A 23,103-nucleotide genomic window follows, 5' to 3' on the forward strand; every position below is an offset into this window, starting at 1 on the left:
AACAATACATGAAGTGGAAAATATTTTTATTGAATGAGGTACATGTTGCTGAATTGGTATAGTTCCAGTCGGTGAGCTTAAATACAAAAAGCTTTGACAATTTAGTAATGTATTTTATTTCAATTGCAGGCTATACGAGCGGATTCCGAAATCTGGAAAGCGTCTTTGCACTTGTGTTTTCGCTTATCAGGTAAAACTAGAAAAGTCTTACTTTGAATATTAGCAAAGGAATTATTTTAAACAAAGTTAACGTAACAAAAAAATACGGGGACAAATATATCACACATGCTCATTTTACAAGAAAATAAATAAAAATACATCACATATGCATGTTATGTATAATTTAACTTGGCCAAACCTAACAGTGAGGGGACCGATTCAATGGCTTTTCAGAGATGACATTTTAATTTAAAATGTATTAATAAATTATAATATAAAATAAGACAACATTCTGACAAAGGTTATACTTGTGCAGTCACTGTATTATTTTTATATATTTAACATCACTTCAATTTGCTTATTGTACGTGACAAAAAGTTTTACATTGCATTTAAAAATATGTCGATCAAACAGCTAATATTCTGTTTACACTACTCACATAAAACATATTCATGTATTAACAGTTTTTACACAATAAAATACCATTTCAGATAAGGTTAAAGTAAAAAGGCTTAAATGAAGTTATTCATCATTAACATCATGAATATGGTTGCAGTTTATGATGATGCAAAAATTTGCGGAAATGATTTATGTTCACAGTGTAATATTCGTTTCAGAATGTGTGTAACAAGGCTATTGGAATATACACGTTGAATAAGAAGTCTCGAGATCAAGATGGAAAGGAGTTCAACTAAAAAAGCACGCAAGACATTTGCAAAACTTAGTTTATTGACTGATAAAATCCGTAAATTCAAACAAAATAAAATATAATATTTCGATTATTACAATTGTTTATGAATATATGAGAACACTATATATATATATATATATATATATATATATATATATATATATATATATATATATATATATATATATATATATATATATATATATATATATTATCATTATTATATAATTACATTCGGAAACTTTTTTGGTTGTTAATGAGAAGTTTTACAACGCTCTTTAACTTCTTTGTCTATAGAAGGATAATCTATCTAAGACAGTGCGACACAAGTTAGCAAATTGTTATAACTTTAAGTACTTGAATGAATTCCGTTGTCTTTCTTGTTTTAATATTAAGGGGAGAGGTCGATGGTATCTTTTTGAAAGATACATGTTTTGAAACTATGTTTTGACTTGCTTGTAAAAGATGATTATGATTCGGAATACTGCATAACTAAAAAAAGCTCTAAATATCGTTACACCAAGATGTAGGGCTCGTTTGTTATTGGTATATGCCAATGGGATTATAACAACTTTTTAAATTATTTATGTGTGTTGTTGTGTCGCCTAACGAAATATTTTTATATATGTTTTATATTATACAATCCATAGTTTCATCTGCGTCTGTGTTAGGTTATCATTGTTGTGCATTTACAATAGCATGGTTCTAGTGCATAGTTAATCAAAGCACTGAAGGCCCTGAAGTTGTTCGCTATTGCATAATCTTAGAGCCAACTCAGTTTTCAGCATAAAGTTATAGCGTTATATATCGCAAGTATTCAAATTTATAAAGAGTGGGTCTTTAACAGTCGCCAATTTGTATTCTATGTTTAATTGGATTGAGTTGTTCAAGCTTTGAAAAAGCTAGTTGCCCTGCTTTTTAGCCTTACTGTAACCAACTTTTGAAATTGAGTTTCCTGGGCTTTAATCTACTGGTCCCAGGCTAACAGGCAACCACAAAACCTGTAGGTTATTCATGATGTTAGATCTGACAGTGTATTGAACTCATTCAATTTGCAAGTCAGAAGACATTATAGGGGCATTTTCACGTTTTGGTAAATTGGCAAAATTAAACGATTTGATTATTTGGAGAGTTCTGTTGTTGTCGTTATATTTGTTCATACGACGAGGATTATATATAGTATATAGCTTATATGAAGTACAAAATACAGCTCTCATTGTATGAGCACGGATGGCCGAGTGATCTAAACGATAGACTTAATCCAGGGTTCAGTGGTTCGAGCCCGGTTGAGGGTAACTTTTTTGTTTTTTTAATTGTATTCTTGTTTTGTTGTAGTTTTTTTAATGGAGCTTTTAAGATCCAATGTTTACATTTATCAATATTAAGCATTTAATGACAAACTGTAAAAAGGTCCCTTTTAGATGTTTACTAAAACATGCCGCAAGGCAAAAATTTAGAACTAATTGGTTGTTTATTTGATTTAAAAGTGATTTTGTTTATTTGCCTTGCCAGCGAGATTACTTTGAAGTTATTATCACCTTTATTTTCATTTTTCAAATCATAAACAGAAACGATAATTTAAGCTTCATTTTGGAAAAGCAGTGATTAAGGCATATGCATTAATTGTCATCCCAGTACCAGAGACTCTCTTTAAACGAAAAACACCATAAAATCAGAAAGTGTCGTCCTTGATTAGCTTCTAATCCGTGTGCACATGCTAATCTGGGACACCACTTATTTCACATGCATTAAGACCTGTATTCCATGAAAGCAGCCAAAATGTACATATTTCAATGACAAAATGGCCAATATCGTCGCACAAGCTGTTAAACACGTTTGATTACATACACACACTCACTGTCTGCAGTGTACCAGTGGTGAAGTATAAACAGACAGATGCGGTGGTTATCGTTCTCAGCGTAGTTACGAGCAGACCGACATGCAACGCACACTACTCACATTAGTTCTTCGCGAGCGAACAACTAAAAACGAATATACACGATCGCACTTTTGTTTAAACGGTCAAGAATGTAAACATGTGGATGAATAAAAGAAAAATTAGAAGAAGAAATACGTGAACACCAACAAACGTAGTTGTATACAATGAGAAATTGTGTTTGTTTGTGAAGTCGAAAACTTATGCATGCGTATTCGTATAAACGTAACGGTAACGGCTTCACATATTCGTTGTGAATGCCGTAAATGCATACATTATTTAATAATGGTATTATTAACATATACTTAAAATCTTTTATTTGATATCCCTCGTTTATATCGATGTGTTTTGTGATGTGTCAACTGGTTTTGCGATTAGTTGTCGTCCATAAAGTTTGTTCAAGTCATGCCTCTGTTGTCAATACTGGCCCAACCCTTGGGGTTACTTGTTTTCTTATGTATATGTAATAGAACGGGTTCCTAAGCCTTATACCTTATGAGGCGTTCAGGGATCAACTCTAATCAAGAAGTAAAAAACTAAGAAATATAACTTTTAGCTCTTTTATTTTACCCTAAATTGTTATGAACGTGTTATCACCATAATGGACATAATCCTTATTCGGGATCTCAGCAGGATCTTCACTCCAGAATTACAAACACGTCCCAGTACGAGCTGAGACGTAAATTTACGTCTCACTTCTAGCATTTACTGAGACGTACATCAAGTCTCCAATACAATTAGTTAATACAACAATTATACTATAGACATATTGCATACCCTGATAATACAAAATATACTATAAATGGCGCGGCAGAGGCCGACGCGTATCCCCACGCCGCATGTTTGACCCAGGGTGCACCCCAGGGTAGGTAATGGGGCCATGCATAATTGAGATTGGCCGTATTGTCATAAGAGATGTTCAGTATCAATTGGAAGTGAATCGGTGTAGAAATGAAGAAGTTAATGTAAAATAACATAACCAAGAGATGTGTTTGTCAGAAACACAATGCCCCCTCCTGCGCCGCTTTGATTTGTTTTTTAAAAAAAATTATCATTTGGCAGGTTTATTACTTACCTCCCTTTAAAGCTTATTACTTCCCTTGGATTTGTTTTTTTACCTTGAAGGATGACCTTGACCTTGACCTTTCACCATTTAAAATGTGCAGCTCCATGAGATACACATGCATGCAACATATCAAGATGCTATCTTCAATATTGCAAAAGTTATGTCCAATGCACCATACCGGGAGCATACAAATAAGTGAAAATCTCTGACCCGGCCCCGACCCAATGCCCATAACTGTTGACCCAGGGGTCAGATCAAAATTCAAAATACTGCAGGGTCGCACATATGCTCATAGCTACCATGTGTGTAAGTTTCAAGGTTCTAGTGCTTATAGTGTATGAGGAGATAGTGGCCAGGATGTACAGACGGACGGACAGACAGACGGACGGACAGACGGCGGAGATAACCACAATATCCCCACGCTTTTCAAAAAGCGTGGGGATAACAAGTTAATGATAATATATCGACCACAACATATACATTTCATTATAAAATAGTTTCATTTACATAAGTGATATACATATAGAATAAAGGGAGGAAACTAGTCCTACTACATTTATAAAAGGATCAAATTATTCTCAAGGTTTCGCTCCATTTTATATAAGTGTGCGATATAGCGCCATCTTAATTTTTCAAAATTGCCATGATCGCTGAAAATCTTAAAAGTTGAATTTATAAATACATTGGATTGATAAAGCTATACGCATTGATAAAGTGATGAATATTTAAATATTGTTCTCACTTTGTTAATATCTCCGTTTACAAAAAATACTTCAATAATGTCCCTTGTTTTTGCTTTGACGTTCATGAGTTACGCTTAAATGCTCGCGTTTCTGTTTAGTTTGTGTACTACAACGCCACTGTTCAAGTAGCGCGTTGTTGTAACACTGAAGTTGTGTACTCATAAAAACATCGAAGTTAACTCAACGCGTTACTGTTACACTGTGGTTGTTTACATGTCGCGCTAGCTTATCGAAAGTAGGTGAAAATCAACGCAGTTTACTCTCGAACGGGCTCTTAACAACTGCAGTTTGCGTTGGGGGCGGACATCACACAAAATGAAACTGCAGGTGGACAGCGGAGTGACCTCCGAGGAACATCCGGAGTTGTTCGATATCCGGGCGATGCTTACGCAGCCGGAAGTCAAGAAACCGGGTCAGCAACCTGATCACGTGATTAGGGAGTATTTTGAGAAGGTTAGCTTGATAAGGGTTTTCATAGCGATTCAAAACGGGTTACAAATCAATGATTATTCCTGTATATGTTTTTTTAAACCGAGTTAGCTAATCACAGGTGACAGTTACGACGGTATTGATTCTTAGCAGGTGTTGAAGGTTATAATGCTACTATAATTAATCCGCATGTATATGCAACCACAATAAACAGTGTTTGTAATACTTGTTAGCAAAGCTTTTCGAAACAATATTATTTACATCTCCTTTCTTCATTCACTCAATATACACAGTAATGCAGTATGTTATACATTGTAGCAATAATATATCTGTTTATCGCTATAATATATTTGTTAAGTTACAGTCGTATTTATGAGCATTTCATTAACCACTAAAAGTATGTTAAACTAATGGATGTATTATTATAGACCGGTAGATCTATGTTTATATTTAAAACATGTTATTTTGAAATGTCTTTATAACATATCAAATGTTAGCTACGTGTAAGAAAATCTGACGTGCAGAGATAAACTTATAATCGGCGTTCAAGGTCTAAAACGTATATGTGTTGAGACATGATAATAATTTGTTCGTCTGTGCTGAATATTACCTCACGTGCCATACAGTAAACAGGCCCGTAGCCAGGGTTTTGAAAAGGGGGGTGCGAATTTTTGCCATAGACGATTGTTATTGAGTAACGAAGTGGCGAAGGGAGTTTATTATGCCACGACAGCGCATTTACGTTGGAGACGCTGACATGATATTTTAAAGTGTTATCGGATACCCATCCGATAACAGTTTTAAGCTCCGCCCATCAATATCCGTTTAAAACTCCGCCCATATTTGGTTTACTCAATGATTTTTTAGCGTTCCATGTTTTAGCCCCGCCCATTCTGAGAACTACTTTTTTGTAGGCGTGGTATGTCGCTTCTTTGATTTAAATGGAAACAAACAGCGATTCATATTTTATTCAGAAGTTAGAACATTAATAAACAATAAGTTGTTTTTTAAACAAAACTAACACTTTATTAAGTATATATCTATAGGGAAATATAAATTAAATGAGCATTAATCAATGGAAAAAAATTAAACAAATACAAATGTGCACCGCTAGCCTACCATTCATTGGCTGCAGATGAACACAATTTAAAACAGTAATGATAAACATTTAAAAAGTAACACAAATATACTTAACACGTTTTAAATAAAATATGACAGATTTGATCAAGTTAAAGAAGAATTTATGACAAATATTCACTAAACATCTCGTCTAAGATTATATAAAAAAAAAATAACTAATACTTTACAAATGCTTTCCTTTTTTGTGTCATTCTTATAAAAAGCAAGGCAAACAGGTGAATAGCATACACAATGAATTAACATTGACAAAATAAAATAATTAATACTTGATTGAGATGCTTTGCTAATGCCTGCCATGCCTAATAATACATGACAATTTCAATTTTTAAGTGTCTGAAATCAAAATTTCACAAAAAAAAAAATGATTCTATCTCCACAACCAAAGAGGAAATTTGTGTGGTCAACCTGAAAATAAAATAAAGATTCCTTTAGAAAAAAAAAACACCATCAAACATTCATTGCATAACTGCTTTAACCCTTTCAGTGCTGGAACCGAATTTTGAAGGCCTTTGCAAACAGTTTGGATCCAGATGAGACACCACAAAACGTGGCGTCTCATCTGGATCCAAACTGTTTGCTATTCTGATAGTAATCTTTGAAAAAAATGAAGAAAATGCTTATTTTACAAATTCAGCAGACGACATTTTAGCAGACGACAAATTTCCCAGCATGCAAAGGGTTAAAAATAAAAATCCAGATATATAATTTGTATTAAAATTGAAACTTTATAAATATAGTGACATATAGATTTATAACATGTTCAGATAAAACAATTACATAAATACTCTCAAAAATAAATTTGTCGACAAAAAAGTATTACCTTTCCCACAAATTAATTAGATGGGTTGATGTGAAGCTGTGCCGGGATGCAGTTGGGGGGGGGAATATCTCGAGTTGGTTGAGAGGCAGAGAAAGACTCGGACAAGTGAAACTGACGAGGGTAGAACTGTGCCGCTAAGAATTTTGGTAGATATCACCCATGGAATGTGTGGTCGCAACTTTCTGCCATTAAAAGAAAAACATTTCATATTATAATAAAATAAAACAAATCCAACAGGAGATGACATTTCAAAATAGAGTGTTTTAATAACATTTTTATGGCACAACTTGAACAAATTACAACTTTAATAGACACAATATTATTAATACAAAATGAAAATGTATAAACTCCACTTTATATAAAAATAATTAAGAATTTCTTTTAACTTAAAATATTTTTATTATGGACTCGGGGCTTTTTTTGCTTATTAAGGGAATATGTGTTTGTTTTCCTAATTTGAGAAATTTGCGACTCAAATTTTCACAATTTAAAGAAGTTCGGGACTCAAATTTTCACAATTTAAAAAAAGTTTGCAACTCATTTTTTCACAATGTTGATCTGTGGGCGACACAATTTTGAACAGTTTTCGACACATGTTTTCAAAAAAGTTGCACAGCGCGCAACTCATTTGTTCACAGTTTTCAACTGTGATTTTTTTTATGAACAGTGCGTGACTCAATTTGTTCACAATTTTGAACAGTGTGCAACTCATTTTTTAAAATTGTGAACAGTGCGCGACTCATTTTTCCACCATGTTGAATAAACAGTGCGCGACTCCTTTTTTTCCCAAATTTTGAACAGTGCGCGACTCATTTTTACAAATTTTGAACAATGCGCAACTCATGTGTTTTCACAATTTGAAGAGTTTCTGACTTATTTTTTTGTAATTTTGAATGAACAGTGCCCCACAAAATTGTCCCCCATTTTTGAACAGTGCACAAATGATTATTCCAAATTTTGTACAGCCTGTGACATGATTTTTTCACAATTTTGAACAGTGCGCAACTCATTTTTCCACAATTTTGAATGAACAGTGCATGACATATTTATTTGCAAAAATTTGAACAGTGAGCAACTCATTTTACAAATTTTGTACAGCGCGTGACTCATTTTTTCAAAATTTAATTTATGAAAAGTGTGCGACTCATTTTTCCACAATTTTGAAATCATAATGAACAGTGGGCAACTAATGTTTCCCACAATTTTGAACAGTGCGCGACTCATTTTTTCAAATTTTGGTACAGTGCGTGTCTCATTTTTTCACAATTTCGAACAGTGCGCAACTCATTTTTCCACAATTTTGAATAAACAGTTTGCGACAGTAGAACAACTGGCACTGATCATTGGTTCATCAGCATGAGAATGGGTGTAAAAAAATGGCATAAATAATGAAACATGTGTGTTTAAGCATGCATACATAACAATGAAACTTACCAACCACTCGGCCAGGAAACATATGGTGCAGAAGCTGCGGGATTCAATCATTCAGCATGCTCTCCCACTGATATTATGCAATTCAGTGGTCAAACTGGCAGTCAACTTATGTTGGGATTTCCCAATTGTGAAAATAACCTCAGCAATCTCCAAATACAAACATGTTCATTTATTGTCAGTCAAACAGCAATTAATCCATCATGTCACCCTGACAGTCTCAAAACACGATGCAAAACCAAAGCATTTTCGTTTCGTCTAACACACAGCTGGTAACGTCGCTGAATATTGCACAAAAGCAGCTTCATTATTTAGTTCCAGCGACTTGAAATACACGTTCCCCGGGAGCCAGACAACTCGCCCCAAAGCCAACTCGCCCCAGGACAAGTCGCCCCGAAAATCTGGACAAGTCGCCCCAAATATGTTGGACAACTCGCCCCAATCGAAAGACAACTCGCCCCAATTTTGTTTCTTATATATAGTATTATAGAAATTTTGTTCATATACAATTTGTTAAGTTTAATGTACTAATATTCGTGATTATTGTTTTTAGGAAATGTAGTTGTATGATGTTTTTTTTTTCATTTCATATTGTAAAACTTTGTAATTCAATAATTGTTTATTAAAATAAGCCCCATTTAGTTCGTCTTGTTTTGAAAACGTGTGAAATGTTAAACGTTTATTTTGACGGCATGCTTTCATTTTCTGTTCAAAGATTGTTTAATGAGACATTTTGTATGATAGTTTGGTTTAATTAAAGAATAATGGAATGTCTTTGTGTTAGTTATGTTTTGAAAACGTGTGAATTGACGACAATTAATTAAGCCGGCATGCTTTCATTGTCTGGTCAAAGATTTATTAATAAGACAAACGGTATGACAGTTTGGCGTGATTAAAGAATAAATAAGGTAACACGCTTAACCAGACAACAATGCTGTTTGCAAAGTAATTATAAGGGCTGACTATATAAAAAGAGGGTATCTGAATTAGCCCAAAGTATGTGTTTTGTTTGTGTCGGACAATACTATTTGTGACTTGGAATACGATTGCTATATAGTTGTGTGGGTTTCAGTGCATCTGCCATGTGTTCTAACATATATGTGCTTATTTGATGTCGGATACAATAATTTTCTAGTGTTAGTTAGTTTTTTGTTTGTGTTTCTGCAATGGCAGAAGTGGCAAATTGTATACATTGTGGAAAGACAGTTGGGCAGAGGCAACGTGCTGTTTCTTGCGATGCCTGCGAGCGATGGCAACACATAGGCTGTGATTCTGGTAAGTAAACTTATAATATAATTATTTGTTGTGTCTTACATTTTTTAGGTCAGGCAGCTTTTGTTTCCCCATAATTAATGAATCTAAATTGTTGGATACTTGCATATTATCGGGTAGTGTCCGTTAACCCGGTGACACATAACAGATGTGTTTTACGACCTGATAACGATCATAAAACCTTTCAGATAAATGTCAGAAGTCACTGGACCGTTATCTTTGCGTTATTTGGGTGATGTATACCGCTTTAAACTATTGCTCATGGTGTAATATTGAATGTATTTACAGTTTTTTTACTTGTCAGTACAAATATATTTTAAACGTTTGTATAAATCCTTAGTATTGAACATTACTATCTGCTGAAATGATTGAATATTATGATAAAATGTGCATTTTATATTTATATTTATGATAAGAATTTACATTAAACTTTTATTTAATATCCTTCATGTATATACATAAGTCGCATATTTTGAAAATAATTACTTTGTCAAAAAAGGCGTGAAAACTCGACACTAAATAAAGAAATATCGTATTGTTTGTTAAGTGTATGTGCTTGACATATTTTTAAAATAGCATTTTGTTGTGGTAATTCTGACGCTATTGGTTATTGAGATATCGCTGTTGACAAAAAGCCGTTCAGTTTGACATGTAAGGTTCGTTTGTCGGGATATGCTAAACTTAAAATTGAAACAGAACCAACATATTATCAAATAAGACGATGGTATCAGAAGGAAAGCTATCCAGGCGACAACGAAGGAAAAACACGTCTCTCCAGGGAAAAATCTTCAAGCTGTGGGAAGCGTACGAGAGCGGAGAATTGTCAGTCAACGGCCTACTGAGGAAATATAGTGGCATTTATGGACCAAATGCATGAACGTTGCTCATTTGATGTCTTTCTGATTGTTGGAAATGTTTCAACCCTTGTTTTTGACAAGCTTGTTTGTGTGTGAAAGTTACTGTGTGTTTGTAATGTTTTACCATTATTATATTTTTTAAATGTTTGATAATATTCATCATTTACGGACCAAATGCCTGCCTGAAAGTTGCTAGATTGAATTGAAATAAATTATTGCTCATTTGTTGTTTTTTTCTTCTGATTGTTAGAAATGTTTCAACCATTGTGTTTAAAAGCTTGTTTCTGTGTGAAAGTTTGTGTTTAATTATTACGGATGTTTGAAATGTTTGATAATATTCATCATGGCTCATTACAACCTGTGTTTGTAATGTTTTAAAAGTATTAAAGATGTTGGAAATGTTTGAAAATATTTTGTGAAAGTTTGTGTTAATTATTACGGATGTTTGAAATGTTTGATATTATTCATCAAGGCTCATTACAAACTGTGTTTTAAAATTATTTTTAAAATGAGTTAATAAATGGAAATGTTTGATAATATTTTGAATTGTCTTTTCATTCATAAATCTATGTTATTTATTTCATTTAATATGCTAAAATTGATGCTTTGTATGTTTTCAATAAAAACAAATGTTAGTATCGTGAGTCTGTAATTGTTATAAATTATGAATACAATTATGAATATAACACATTTCTATTTTTATTTTTTTCCCCATGTATTATTCGTTTTGTGTATTCAGCATTCCTTTTAAAGTCAAAAATGTTATTTAATACATTTTTTTCACAAAGAGTATTATATATATGACAAAATATTTCGTTGCACGCTGTCATTTAATTTGGGGCGAGTTGTCTTTTATTTGGGGCGAGTTGTCTTTCGATTGGGGCGAGTTGTCCAATATATTTGGGGCGACTTGTCCAGATTTTCGGGGCGACTTGTCCTGGGGCGAGTAGGCTTTGGGGCGAGTTGTCTGGTAACCACGTTCCCCACCCACTTTGATTTCGCACGTGAAGGCCTGTTTTTTGGGGGAAACTGTGAACATCTCACAACTAAACGTATATTACGGAGATGGACAAGTTGAAAAATAAATCACTCTTATCACTTCCAAATTGCACACTACGTTAAAATCCCGTTCCATTTGATTATTGTATTTATTGTTTGAAATTTTCACTCTACACATTCGCTTTGAAAATAGCGGTTGGTGTGTACTCTTGGAAGTACATGTCGAATGTGTTATTGTAAAAAATATTGGTATTGTGTTTTAAGTGCAGAAATTGTTCTTTTAAGTTTCGATTTCTCGCTTTAGTTTTTGTATTATGTGCGTTTAAATTTGATTGATTGTTGCTTACTTTCGAACTATTTTTTATGTGTAAATATATATGCATAGACGCTAGCGGATGTAATCAGGTTGCTACTAATTTGCATATTTATCAATGAATTTAGCGGTTGTTTGTTTTTGTTTGTTTTGTGAATATTTTCTTATTTACTTTAAAATGTGGCATAATAAATAGAATATATGGTTGGTGACTTTTGATATCATGTGATATAAGACTCGTCCGATATGGCGTGTGAAAAGGCTCGGCAAGCCTCGCCTTTTCCTACGCCATATCAGACTCGTCTTATATCACATGATATCAAAAGTCACCAACCATATATTCTCTATATGTGCGGGAGGGGATGTTGAAAAGTAAACTCCTGCATTCTGGTCACTTTTTAACTGTATTTGGAGACTGACGTTACAGAGCATTTTTATATGAAATTTCACTTTCATTGACCATACTCAGTGACTGATCACATGAATATGATATATCATATATGTATTCCCCACCACGTTTTTCAATAACCACCTTTTTCGATCAGTCACGGAAATACATCATTTTATACGGTGTTTAACCCGACACTTGTATGCGCGCACACTCTTTGTTTACATATGCAACAAAAATTTATAGAATGTGAAATCAACAATAAATACGGTATAAAATATCATTATTTATTGCAATCTTGGAATCTTGATAAAATTGGTGTGTTTTACCATTCTAACATTCTACCATTCATAAATCGAGCAAATTAAATGGAAATATTTGATTTTTTTTCAAAACAATTATTTGTCTGCTACTATGGATAGTACCAGAGGCATTGCTCAAAACGTGCTAATAGTGTATTGTACAACAAAACTTATTAACAAAACTGGGTCTTCTCTAATGTGCATCAATACTAAAAAGAAATCAAAATAGTATAACTGGTTACTTTAACTTGTTTAAAGACCCTATAACCACTAACTACTGGCCCTATGGTCTCAAAGTCCTTAACAACGTATACCAGGACGTTGAAGAAAAAAGATGTACTTATTTGCCCATTATATGCTCAATATCCGTCACAGTTGATGAACATTAAACGTTAACGTCCATCTGATCATATATTATAACGTTTTAAATTCATTATAACAACAGTTTAAGAGTAGGACATTCATAGTGTGAAGTTTGACATAATTTAAACATTGTAGAAAGTTCTGTGTGTGGAGCAGAACAGATGCCTTTAAGTGTTGGTAAACTAGAAAAAAAAGGTACATGGCTTTGTAATAATGATTTGTTTTCTTGTCATGCAAAAAAATGTATCATGACTTGAGCATAGCTGATATTTTTTGCTGGAAAACCCTTTAGGGGATCCGAAAATGGTTGTACGGGGATATAACAAAAAGACAACCCAGTCCGTCAGAATGCTGTGCACAATGTGTAATTGTTATAAATCGTGGTATAATGCAAAGTTATTCACCAGTGACTCATTAGTCTTCGGCAATAGTCGAAGGATGTCCTTTGATTTCAGTAATTTTCGGAAGCTGACATAACATTCCGTTAATAATCATCTAAAATATATTTTCTTTTTGATAAGATTATTTATTTATTCAAGTTAATCAAATTGTTTTTTCAACCATTTAGATAATTGTCTAAAAAGGTTATTGTACTGGGATTTCAACCCACAATAAGTAGGCTTCAACATTTTGTTATGATACATGTATCTATTACAGTTATAGCTTTAACAGACATTAATAACGATTACAAAAGTTACAAAACAATCATTTAGTATCAACTATCTATAAATAAGTATCGATTGTATACGGATCAGTTTGCCATGTTAATAATTTTGCATTATACAGAAAACAAATATCTATTTGCAACAAAGATTCCTATTCCATTTTGCGGGGACTGGCTTCTTAGATCTTCTCAAATTTTGCTGTCACAACTTCATATGATTTCAACAATTCAACGGTTAAAACTTGTAAATAAAAATCACGCACTATCTTGGAAATGACTTAATCGAAAAATTAATTATATGGAGACCTGTCGGTTGCATATTGCATACAACATTATTTTAACGCTTAAATACGAAGACTCACTTGGTTCCTGGAAAAAAATAAATTTCCGTTTTTGCGTCCAATAAAGTTGGGTGCAACTTAGAGTACAATTGTTTTACTCGTCCAAAAAGATTGGGTGCGAACGCACCCAACGCACCGTCTGGCTTCGGGTATGGTAAAATACGCACAGTTGACTTTGAAGTGTTCATGATCGCACACATTGATGTAGTTTTCTTCTCCGATGATAAAAATACAACTTACTATTAATAAACTGAACAGAACTCCTAAATGTCTATTGATACTTTTGTTAGTATGAAAAATATATTAAGCGTTTACAACATATATTAATGTATGTATTATATACAGCCGATTGTTAATATGTGCTGTAAGTGTTAAGTTAGTCAAGTCAATCTAGCGTACCAATACATTGCATCACGGTCGTTCTGATATAGAAAGTCGCAAAATAACTTAACCCATTAAGGTTCATGGGGGGATAAAATTCATTAAAAATTCGCTTTGGTTTATCTTCATTCAATGTGGTACAATATGGTCAAACTATATATCATTTTAAAGCTTAAGACGGATAGAAAAACATAAACACATTTTTGACATTCAATATTTGTGTGCTTTATTCATATTTTGGTTTAAAACCAATACATTTTTGCACTAATTTACAAAATCTCAATCTAAAGTTAGGAAGGATATGCACTACCTTAAGTTGAATAAATACAAAGCTATATACATATACAAGGTCAAGTTAGCAACATTTCACAGAAAATTATTGTCATAAAAACAACAAATGAGTTTTTATTCAACTGCCTTTTTTGGATAAATTTCCTAAACAAAGTTCTAAAAATAACTAAAACGTAACTACTTTTTAAAAATCCAGGTATGGTGGATAATAAGAGTCACAATTCTATTTCAAATGCTTAACAATTTTGTTATTTACCTCTCAACCAAATTGAAAATTTTAAACCATCTCAAATTGAAATAGATTGCAGACGACATATAAAACAGTAAAGGAATATAAAGAAATTGGCAAACCGATTGATTTTATATTTCGATTCCTTCTACCCATTTTGAAAGCGTGGCCATCGCTGTGCTCCGTACAAAAACGTGCAAAACAAATCGGTCGAAACCACGTGCAGTGGTGAGAAAACAGGGTATGTGTATCACATACCTGAGAAAACACATACTTATTTTGACAGTTGGGTGGCAAATAGTAAAACAACTATTAACATTAATCAGCAAGAGATCGCACTAAATAACAGAAATGACCACGTAGATATATCATCACTTACCCTATTTCAAATATTTTCCAGCTGAAAATTGTCCCCCACACGTCTTTTTTTGTTTATTTGTATTGTTTTTCTGGAGCCGAAGTGCATCTCACAGAATATCCATCCAACTTCCGTTGTTTTCACTTTCGTTATTAAAAACTCCGTTTAAAAGAATTATTTCTACTTTTAGATTGTTAAAGCGATGTATTATTATATATTATCAATAGAATAGTATACCATGATGAATTGAACGGAGTTACGTATCGATCTTTCTGTCAGTCTGTAAGCGTACTATTTTACGCGCAATAATATAAGTACAGTGATTCGACAATGATTTTAAACATTGGTAAAATGCTTCTTACATAGTTATTCTTTTGAGTGTTTATGAGGTCTCATCATGCAGTTTGCAAACATCAACGGAAAGATTACAATCCAATGCATTTGTCATCGTCAACCGTTTAGAATGTCAATTAGGCGATGAGTGAGTTTTTAGCATGTTTCTTTCTATTTTATTAATTTAAAAATGGCTGCCCCCATGGTGATGAAATGACATGTGTTCGAGTTTTGATATTTCTAGATATATAAACTTTTTTTACTATTTAAGCGTAACTTGCCCTCGTCAATGTCGATATTAATCACTAGTTATATAATTTTCCGCCGAAATACGTGGAATAAACATGATTCAGATTTTTGAAAATAATTTATATTTTATTGTTAAAATCGCTTTGTATTTTGATTGATTTTGTGGATGTTATGATACGTTGATGTACAAAATTGGTAGCAGTTTGAAGGAAAAACATCCTTTAAAGCATATATGTAAACATTTTCAATGTGGCACTCTTCCTTTAGTCAAATTTGAGTTCAATGCTAGGGGTGCCACATTTTTCAAAATCAAGCCTCTACATGAACCTTAATTAAACGCTTTTTACGTGACCTCCGATCGATGTAGTCACAACAGGCATCTTTTCGAAAAAAAATGCTGGTTATCTATGAAGGTAGTGTTGCGGAATTAATGTCCACACCCGACCAAAGGATGGCGCTGGCTTTAGGCCTTCAGTGGTCAAATTCAGAATTTCTGTATACCTATATTTCAACAGTAGATTCTGAACAAATGAAGAGCGATATTTAAATGCGAGATATTTTTATTCATTACAAAGCGAACATTTTATATCGATTTTGATGGCGATGTTGGGCCAGACCTGTTTACCGGAAGTGCAAGCAAAGCGCATTCCGACAGCTCTCGTTCCAATTCACTTTTGTCACCATATATATATAGTTTTATCTTATTTCATAATTGATGAATTACACTGCATTCCAAAGCTGATAACGCAGTGCACGTGCTTCGCGTGCCCATCATCGAAATGGAGCCCGCCGTTCTGCTTCGCTTCCCTGGCTGAAACAATTCGTGTTTTATATTAGAAATCGATACGATGTTCATTATTTTTAAACGAACTGAAAATTTAAACATTGGATAATTATAAGTTTTTGTTAATTGAATGTATGTTTTGTTCAGGATAATTTTTTACGACAAGAAAACAGTGCGGGTATCTTGTTTATCAACGCGTGCTAATTGTGATAATTGGGGTAAATACATGAAGCATTCAGTCGTGACATATCGGGCGCTAGTAAAAGATGATATAATACATGTCTATCATAGTTAAATAAATCTGCAATGGTATCTAATCATCACACTTAGATATCTCGGACATTTCCATGTTGAACACATTTGCACAAAAGAGCATGTGCAATGTGTTTTTTACAAAGGCCTATTGGTAATATGTGTGCTTTGAGATAAATAAATTAATTAATCCTTTCAGTATATTGATAACCCTGATTCTCCTTATTTTTAATTAAAAATGCATTACGCTGTGAGTGTTTGTGTCAATGCTAGCTTTAAACATATTGTAATAGCTGATATGAGTTTTGATTTTGAGAAGATTTGGAACGGGTCTGCTTGTTTTGTTCCCCCGGAGAAGTGAGTTGAGGTTGTCCTGCACATTCCGAAGTTTGTCTTTAAAATCACTGTATAATACCTCGCCACCTCACACTGGTCGTAACGAGGACGCTTGTATGGCGAGAGGGGGAGTTTGAATATAAAGAAGTTTGAAAAATCAGTGTGTTTTTGAAGTTCTTATATTTCAGGGCTACATTTTGATCCCGGATTTCTTTACGAAGGAAGAACTAGACTTGTGTCGTACGACTACGGAAGAATTAGTTGATGACTTGGCGACAAAACTGTATAATGCTGGAAAAATTAAAGGTTTGCATAGTATGAACCACGTTTACCACTTTGGTTAGTGAGTGCATGGCTCGGTCGCAGTTCGGCATAGCTCGGTCGCAATTCGGCATAGCTCGGTCGCAGTTCGAGTTCCGTGGCTTGTCCAAGCAATTTAAATGATAGCGTCTTCTTGCAACTCGCCTTATGATATTCGAGCCACGGCCGGTGAAGTCGTTCTCTTTTGGTAAAGTAGTTTTCTTTTGGTGAAGTAGTTCTCTTTTGTGGGCATTTTTTCAAGTAATTGACGTAAGTTTTAACAACACCTGGTACATAAACGCCCACAAAGGGCTAGTGTAGCAATAAGCTAAAGGACAAACCCATATACAAATATTAGTGTTATTGTATCATAAAACACAGGCAAAGGGTAACAGGTTGTAGCTTTAAGAAACTAGTCAAAACATTCATAAATATAATTGATTTAAATTTACATATTTTACAAAGAAATGATTATTTATAAGCGAACAACAAAGTAAAATGTTTTGTAAATAATGTGTACTCGTAACACGTTGTAAATTGACATGGACAATTTCGGTTTAAAGAAGAACTAGTATGCCACGCCAGTCGCTATATAGAGAATAATAGTTTAGTGTTGATAATAGATCAGGTTTATCATGCGAGGCTTAGAATACACAAAGCGCGAGCCTTTATCTCACTTTTTATTCAGTAAACCTTTTTATTTAAACAAAATTAGTTTAACTGGATATTTTCGCTGGATTTATGACGTCATTTTGTCGAAAAAATGACTTCATTTCGTGCCATGGATTATAGTAGAAATTTAATCAACGGGGCTTTAATCAACCGAATTCGCCGTAAAAGTGGGATAAAACTAATAACGCTTTTACCACGAATTTGCAAGACCAAATAAGCCTCACTCTGGGAAAACCCGCTTAGCCTGTGCAGTCCACACATGCTAATCTGGGAAGACGCAAATGCATTAAGTCCGGCTTTCCCAGAGCGATGCCCATATGTGCCACGTATATGATAACCATTATCCCCACTTGTCTCTAACGCCATGTGATGTGTGTTGTAGAGACGTTTGAGCACCTTGACCTCTTTCATCGCCTCACGAAGCTAGAGGAGGCATTTCCGGGCGCCAACGTCATCCTCCACAAGGTCCCCAACATGCCCATGGTTCGTACACGCTATATGATTGGTGCAATTTTAGTTGCAACCTGTTTCTTTTTGTGCGAAATTTTATTTCCTCATTTCATACATTCAGTCATTTCATACAGTTATATGATTTTATTTAATATATTAGCTTTTTATATACAGATTTGTCCATGCCCAGCCCCTTGATGAGTACATAATCGTCAACATACACTTACATACAATTATAAGTATTTTATATTTCAAGAATTGTACCCCCACCCTCCCCAAAAAAATATTGTACACACAAACTAAATTAAGTATAATTAAGTATGCATATCATTTCTCAGTACAATATTTCACATAAGAAAAGTACCTAGTACATGCTGAATTGAAATGTGTAAAATAAACTAATAATGCAGATTTTACTCAATACGTGTGTAATAAACAATATTTATATATGTGATTTGATGAGTAATTTCGTTATATGAGATGTCATTAAATAATTTAACAAGGGGCCAGATTCTTAATTCTCAATCTGTTTGTTTAGACTGGATTGTGTTGAACACCGATATTAGTTCAATTGAGATAAGTTTGAGGCCGCTCTGGCTAGAACCAGTAACTGGGTGCTCCCGATGTCCCAATTGCAAGTCAGTCACCCAATCAATGGCACCATAACGACCCTTATACGTACCCGACCTTCAACTCTGACCTAACATCCGCGCCAATATATGACTCGTTCTGATCATAAGTCATACACTATCTCTGCCATTAGTTTACACCAAGTTGTGAATCCAATGGCCTTTGTTATATGTAAGGTTTAAAGTAGATTTTTTTACCCATTTACTTGTTCAATGCAAAATGTATGAAAGTAATATTCTGTAGACAAGTTAAACATTCCATTAAATAACAAATATTTAAATATTTACAAAGTAGAAATCCTTTCTGATCTAGAAGACATATACTAGTACCTGTGGCGGCACGTGTTACCGTTAACCTATAGGGGACGTAATGGCTTACAGGAGACATACACCTGTGGCAGCACTTGTTACCGTTAACCTCAAGGGGGCGTAATGGCTTACAGGAGACATATACCTGTGGCGGCACTTGTTACCGTTAACCTATAGGGGACGTAATTGCTTGCAGGAGACATATACCTGTGGCGGCACGTGTTACCGTTAACCTCAAGGGGTCGTAATGGCTTACAAGAGACATATACCTGTGGCGGCACTTGTTACCGTTAACCTATAGGGGACGTAATGGCTTACAGGAGACATATACCTGTGGCGGCACTTGTTACCGTTAACCTATAGGGGACGTAATGGCTTACAGGAGACATATACCTTTGGCGGCACTTGTTACCGTTAACATATAGGGGACGTAATCGCTGACAAGAGTTTGACCCCGATTTCGATTCTCTCTCAGGGATACCGAACAATCTGGGCCAACGAGAGGCTTCTAAATCTCGTTGAGCAGATTATAGGACCGGATATTGCCGGCAACCCCGTCTGGAACCTACGCACCAAGACGCCCCAGAGTGAGGCCACCACGGTGCCCTGGCATCAAGGTACCCGTGTAACAAATTAGCGCGATTGCTTATTAAATAAATGTTAATTCCCAACAACTGTAAAATGAAATGTGTTGACTTTTTAGCAGTCTACCAAACACCGTTTTATTTATTACTTATGAAAAATGAAACACCGAACCCTCCCGTGTAGTTCAAGTTGTTTAACGTGGTACTAGCATTAAAATATAATTTATACAACCTCGTACATTTAATGCGAATTGTTTATATTTTATTCGGTAACACCCAATTTTAAAGTGAGTGTTTTTCGTCATATGTGACTTACATTATCCGCATCCCTAGACGTCGGATACCTCGACAACTCCGCTTACAAGACGCTGATTCCAAGCGCCTGGGTGCCTTTGTTGGACGCCAACGAAACAAACGGCTGCCTGCAGGTGACGTTTTGGATTATTCGTTCACAAATTATAATTAGCTAATATTTATTAATGAAATACACGTTTCTTGATCTTATCGATTGTATTAGTTGCGTTAATAAAATTACCGACTTTCTGCATACGCAGTGACAGGCACGTCAATTACAGTCTAGCACAGTCTTGCTTTAAATCTGATTTGGCGACATAAGCTTGTGTCCCTTCCCGGCGCTAATTGGCAATGTGTTATTGTAGGATAAGCGAATCCATAATTAATTGTATTACATCCCTTAATAAATATAGAAATGAGCCGCGCTCTTGGGAAAAGCCCTTAATGCATCCGCGTAAAGTGTCGTCCCAGATTAGAACCTGCAGGCTTATCAAGGACGACATTTCGCGCCTAGACTGGATTTACGTTTAAAAGAGACCTCCTTTAAACGGAAAGTTCCATAAAAGCGCACATGTTTGTAGCCTCCTTTTCTAAGAGCGCGGCTCAAAGTTGTTTGTTAATTCACTGATGTTATTTGTGCCGGTTGTCCTCAGTTCGCAGAGAGCGGTCACCGCACGGGTCGGGTGGGTCTGCATCGCTGCTGCTGGGGCGGCACGTGGTACGTGGAACTGGACGAGGGCGACATGAAACACAAGCTAGGCGAGTAGCCGCCCCTGATCAGGCGTAAACATACATTTGAGGCTCGCTATTGAAAAAAAACGGGTTACATGCATGTGCTTTAAGTGTGGTCCAATATTAGCCTGTGCGGACTGCACAGACTAATCAGGGACGATATTTTCTTCTTTTATGCCTTTTTTCGTTTAAAGAAAGTATCTTCTTACCGACAATCAAATTAAGTTGAAAGTATCGCTCTGTGAAAACGGGCTTTATGCATGTGGGTAAATTGGCGCTTTTTGGAATGTTGCGTTTTATCGAAGATCCTTTCTGTTCTGTGTATTTTGTAGAGCACTTCTCATATTTTGTGCGTTGAATTTGTGTACTGCACTGTACTCTTTTTTATTGCGATGTGTTTTTGGTATCACTAGGCGTGGACACAGAACGTGATATTAAGACTGTACCTGTGCCGTACGGAGGGCTCGTCCTGTTCAACAACCTTATACCGCACCGCAGGTCAGTATGTAACACGGCTTTGACAGTATTGCGAGCAAATAAGATTAATCATACCGGTTACAATATCTTATCAAAATGGGATTGCTATTTGGCATAATACTGCCTTTTATTTGTACACATATAGGAAACAATAATCAAATAAGATGCGCAGCTACATTGCATATGCATAAACTGATAGAGTCCGGTAGACAATGATAAATCTATGGTTTATGAAGCAACGATAATTGTGTTTTTTTAATAGAATTATTATCGATTATCGTACTATGCAGATTTATGATTTTCCATCAACACAATGAAACATATCGAAATCCCCGTTGTACAAGTCTGCACGAGTATCTTCCCTGCTCCAGTTTGCCCAACATGTCTGACGACGTGCGCTGGAGCCTCGACCTCCGCTGGCAGCGCCCGAGCGACCCGGATGGACTCTGGGGTCTCAAGAAACCCGTTGTCATGCGTCTGGCGGATAAACCGGAAATGGCTATCGACTGGACGGAGTTCGATGCGGTGGACAGACACGCCCAGCAGAAGAAAAGTGTCACTAGTGTGAGTGTGCTGACATTCTTGTTCAAAATTGCCTAAACGCGTACGTATTTTGTCCAATTGATAAGTTTTTACGTTTCCTGTGTAAAATCGGTGTCTGTTGAGTGATCTTAAAACAAAATCACTTAAGTGAATCTGAAGTTATCATATCCGTTAAGAGAAGTCTACTAAAGGAACTTCACTTACAGCTGAAGTTCGTTTCTCCTTTGAGAGCATTATAATTTGTAAATGAAATCGACATTAACCTGTATAACAAAAAAAATACTGAACTTATGTCGCTCAATTAAGCATATTCCGCAAATACACTTTTGTTAACAAAACACCGATACACTGCGCTAGAATGAATCTTAAGTTAGATCTCTGTTGCGAGCATTACCAATCCCAGCCCCTGGTGTTCATACGTGTTTCCAGGAGGACGGCGTGGCGGAGGAGGACCCTGAGTTCGACACCACGCTGCCAGGGCCTTGGATGAAGAAGTGGGAGATCGTACACATGAACAAACACACGGACAGGCACGCCAGGGACGAGGCGAAGCGAGATTAGGTGCAGAGACAAGCCAGTGATGGATAAGAGAGCTGAGAACTACGCAAGCTCTTATCTCACATCTAACATTATCTAAGTTCTGTTTTTGTAAGACTAGCAATTAATTATACCTTTTTAGGTACACGCTTTTTCGCAGGCTTTCATATATGCATGACGTGGCTATGTTGCTATGATATCTCGTGCTGTTGTCACAGACATCAGAAGCTTCTGTTGAACTGCGCAAGCTAGAGGTCGTTTTATTGTCATTAAAATGTATTTAATAAATATGTACACACGTGTGTGCGTCAGTTACTGATTGTTGACCCTTTAGACCATTCTTCTACAAATATAATGCCTCAACCGATCTTATGGGGCTGTTATATAAAAGGTAAGCATTAAACGATACATTATGTATATACCAGTGTAAAGATTTATTCCAGTCTGGA

At 35.1% G+C, this 23,103-nt stretch overlaps 1 protein-coding gene and 1 long non-coding RNA gene across 2 annotated transcripts; one reads left to right on the top strand and one right to left on the bottom strand.

Annotated features, from left to right (window-relative positions):
• The first annotated feature begins 4,714 nt into the window (after positions 1–4,714).
• LOC127873717 (uncharacterized) lies at positions 4,715–22,954 on the top strand. Its single transcript, XM_052417678.1, has 9 exons — positions 4,715–5,048; positions 17,316–17,433; positions 18,482–18,582; positions 19,963–20,104; positions 20,405–20,499; positions 21,019–21,124; positions 21,511–21,595; positions 21,946–22,138; positions 22,547–22,954. The coding sequence occupies exons 1-9, from the start codon at positions 4,911–4,913 to the stop codon at positions 22,676–22,678; spliced, it is 1,110 nt and encodes a 369-aa protein (XP_052273638.1). The 5' UTR covers positions 4,715–4,910; the 3' UTR covers positions 22,679–22,954.
• Positions 5,978–8,755, bottom strand: LOC127873737 (uncharacterized). The gene is made up of 3 exons (XR_008046355.1): positions 8,419–8,755; positions 6,985–7,166; positions 5,978–6,569 (listed from the first exon to the last, which is right to left on the bottom strand). It is a non-coding gene; the product is annotated as an uncharacterized LOC127873737 (long non-coding RNA).
• Positions 22,955–23,103: the final 149 nt, after the last annotated feature.

This window comes from Dreissena polymorpha, chromosome 3, assembly GCF_020536995.1.
Source record: "Dreissena polymorpha isolate Duluth1 chromosome 3, UMN_Dpol_1.0, whole genome shotgun sequence".
NCBI classification, from domain to species: Eukaryota; Metazoa; Mollusca; class Bivalvia; order Myida; family Dreissenidae; genus Dreissena; species Dreissena polymorpha.